The sequence below is a fragment of the Colobus angolensis genome, unplaced genomic scaffold, assembly GCF_000951035.1.
Source record: "Colobus angolensis palliatus isolate OR3802 unplaced genomic scaffold, Cang.pa_1.0 Scaffold115, whole genome shotgun sequence".
NCBI lineage: Eukaryota > Metazoa > Chordata > Mammalia > Primates > Cercopithecidae > Colobus > Colobus angolensis.
Genome location: NW_012112586.1, coordinates 1,581,483 through 1,584,892, shown reverse-complemented (window position 1 = coordinate 1,584,892; position 3,410 = coordinate 1,581,483). Strand labels below are relative to the sequence as shown.

General features: G+C 57.4%; 1 protein-coding gene across 1 annotated transcript in view; it reads left to right on the top strand.

The window, feature by feature from the left end:
* The first annotated feature begins 299 nt into the window (after positions 1-299).
* MMP17 (matrix metallopeptidase 17 (membrane-inserted)) overlaps positions 300-3,410 on the top strand; it is a 24,714-nt gene continuing 21,603 nt past the window's right edge. The window contains exons 1-3 of the mRNA XM_011961392.1: positions 300-505; positions 1,542-1,758; positions 2,969-3,145. Coding sequence (XP_011816782.1) covers positions 300-505; positions 1,542-1,758; positions 2,969-3,145 — 600 coding nt within the window. The remainder of the gene's footprint in view (positions 506-1,541; positions 1,759-2,968; positions 3,146-3,410) is intronic.

The window sequence follows — 3,410 nt, the reverse complement described above, 5'->3', positions numbered from 1 at the left end:
GTTGTCCTCCCAAGGGGTCTCAGCACCCACTGGCCCAACCTGGGCAGCAGCTGGCCTGGGTGGGAAAAGCACCTGCCTGTATGGACCCTTCCCTGGTGAGGGGGCAGGGAGCCATCATCCAGTATCATAGACGGTGTGAGGAAACTTCACAGGGCTTCCTGGAGAAGGTGACAGGCTATTGTAACCATGAGGCACAGTGGCCCTGTTGAGCTGTGATCTTAACAAAGGACTAAAAAGTGCAGGTATTTAATGCAGAATGTGTTGATTGGCATCTCTAGCACCTAGAGCGGTGACTGGCCATGGGACACCCTCTCAGTAAACCCTGCGGGTGCACAGTAGTGTGGGGCCGGACGCTCGGGGCCAAAGATTCCCACACCCTGGAGGTTGGGGTGGAAGTGGGAAGCCAGCCTGTTGAGGCCGAGGCCAAGGCTGTCACCCTCAAGGCCCCTCCAGAGAAGCTGCCCTCCCCAGTCATGAATGCCCACTTTGATGTCCTGTCATGCCTGTAGCCTTGGAGGGGCCCCCAAACCTGAGGGCTTTCCAGGCTCCCCCAGTTCTTACACACTCTTGGCTTCCCCTCGGGGCTGAGGGGCTGGGCTGGGTCAGTAGGGTTTGGAGAGGGGGTAAAGGCACAGAGGGAAGGCCCCGGGAAGGACTCAGTGGTTCCTGGAAGGGGGATCTCGGGTTGTGCAGATCCCATGCAGTGTCTTGTGCGGCCCCTCCTGGCCAGCAGGGCCTGTTGCTGATGCCACTGGGACTCCCAGGTGGGTGGTACCTGGCTCCTCTGAGCACTGCCTGCTGGTAGGCAGGAGGATTGACCAGGACCACCCCGTCACCAGCTCCTGCAGACCAGAACCCGGGGTCCCAGCAGGTGGCATAGATGAGTCACAAGCATTTTCTTTTTTCTTTTCTTTTCTCTTAAAGATTTCTTTAAAAAGTTATTTTTCTTTCGTTTATGCGTTTTTTTTAGGTTAAGCCACATGAAACTACTAGTATTTATTTTAAATCAGAGAAATGGTTAAAAATGGATGCTTTCATATGGTTTGGCCAATGAATCCATGAGAGGTGGTAAATAATAGTGATTCATAGGCTGGGTGCGGTGGCTCAAGCCTGTAATCCCAGCACTTTGGGAGGCCAAGGTGGGCGGATCACGAGGTCAGGAGATCAAGACCATCCTGGCTAACACGGTGAAACCCCGTCTCTACTGAAAAATACAAAAAACTAGCCAGGCGAGGTGATGGGTGCCTGTAGTCCCAGCTACTCAGGAGGCTGAGGCAGGAGAATGGCATGAACCCTGGAGGCGGAGCTTGCAGTGAGCTGAGATCGCGACACTGCACTCCAGCCTGGGCGACAGAGCAAGACTCCGTCTCAAAAAAAAAAAAAAAAATAGTGATTCCCAAGTATTTTCTAAATGCCCACCAAAGAAAAAAAAAAAAAAAAAGACAGGTCTGCAGGCAGGGCAGAGCCCCCAGCACATCACCCCTGGCTTGTACCTTTCTGGAGCCCGCCTCACCCGTGCTGTGGTTCCCTGGGCTGGCGAGTGTCCACAGGGCGGAGCCGGAGCTTCATGGCAGCCTGCAAGTGGGCACAGGTGCCATTTGGTGGTTGAAGAAACTGAAGCTAGGGGTGGAGGTAGCCCCCACAGATGGCATCCAGGCCCCCCATCCCCAGGTCCCCATGATGGCGCCCAGGTCCCCACAGATGGCATCCAGGCCCCCCTGTCCCTGGGGCCCCTCCAGGGTAGCAGAGGTGACTGGGGTATGGGGCCAGGGCTTGATTGGTGCCCAGGTTAAAGGGCTGCCCCCATTCTTGCTCCTGCTCAGCTACAGTGTGCATAGCCTCCCACTCACCCCAGTAGGCCCTTCAGAGCAGAGCTGTCCCTTGTGCCAGGTGCTGGTGTGAATGTTTTCCACATCCTGGCTCACATCCTCACCACCAGCCCGCCAAAGACTCTGAGGAAGGAGCCCAGAGAGGTGGACTGCCTTGCCCCAGGCACACAGCGGGGAGGTGGCTGAGTGGGATTTGAACCTGGGCAGCCTGGCTAGAACCTGGTTTTTGTTTCTGAGACAGTGTCGCTCTGTTGCTGTCACAGCCTCCAACTCCTGGGCTCAGGCGATCCTCCTGCCTCAGCCTCCCAAAGCGCTGGGATCTCAGGCATGAGCCACTGCGCTGGCCAAACCTGGGCTCTTATCTCCCTTGTGAATGTACAACATGGCCCAATTCCTTAACCTGGTGTCTGAGCCACTGCCTTTCTCAGCTGGGGTCCCAGACCTTGGGTCCTAGACTGCTCTGTCACAAGTCAGCTGAGAGCCTGCGTTTGACGCTGGCCGCATTTAAGAACCTTTTGAAGGTTCCCTAGCATTTTGCAGTCTCAGGAGGCGTGGGGTGGGGCAGGGTTGCCATGAGTGGTTGCACAGGTTGTGCACTGCACAAGCTCACATCATCTAAGGGACATCAGGTTTGTTTGTTTGTTTGTTTGTTTGTTTTTTAGATGGAGTCTTACTCTGTTGCCCGGCTGGAGTGCAGTGGCACTATCTCGGCTCACTGCAAGCTCCGCCTCCCAGGTCCAAGTCATTCTCCTGCCTCAGCCACCCGAGTAGCTGGGACTACAGGCACCCACCACCACCCGGCTACTTTTTTGTATTTTTAGTAGAGATGGGGTTTCATGGTGTTAGCCAGGATGGTCTCGATCTCCTGACCTCGTGATCCGCCCGCCTCGGTCTCCCAAAGTGCTGGGATTACAGGTGTGAGCCACCGCGCCCGGCCAGAGACATCAGGTTTATTAAGACACTTTTCCAGCAGCTGCCCAGGGAAGAGACAAGAGGTGCCTTGTGGGCAGATAGGGGTCTGGGGTGGTGATCAGGGCTGGGAGGGACCTGCCCCGAAACAGTGCTGGCCCGTGGCAGGCTTCTCGTTGGGTAGGAGCGGGCCCTCTATCGCACCCCCTCACCCTGCTCTCTGCCCTCAGGAGTGGCTAAGCAGGTTCGGTTACCTGCCCCCGGCTGACCCCGCAGCAGGGCGGCTGCAGACGCAAGAGGAGCTGTCTAAGGCCATCACAGCCATGCAGCAGTTTGGCGGCCTGGAAGCCACCGGCATCCTGGGTCAGTTCTCCAGGGGGCAGCGGGAGCACTGTGGCCCCCGTCAGGTCTGCACCAGTCGGCCATGCCCCCTCTGATCAGACACAGCCCACCTTATGCTTGAATGAACCTGGGTCCTGGCCTGGGGTAGCTCAGGGCCTGGAGCTGGTCCCCCAAAGATGGTGTGTGAGGAGGGGGCAACTCAGAGGCTGGTGCCAGTGCCAGAGTCAGGGCTCCCGCCCTTGGGGGTGCTTGGGATCCTAGGGTGGGGAGTGAACTGGGCTAGGCTCTGAGCTCCATGCACCCCTGCAGACGAGGCCACCCTGGCCCTGA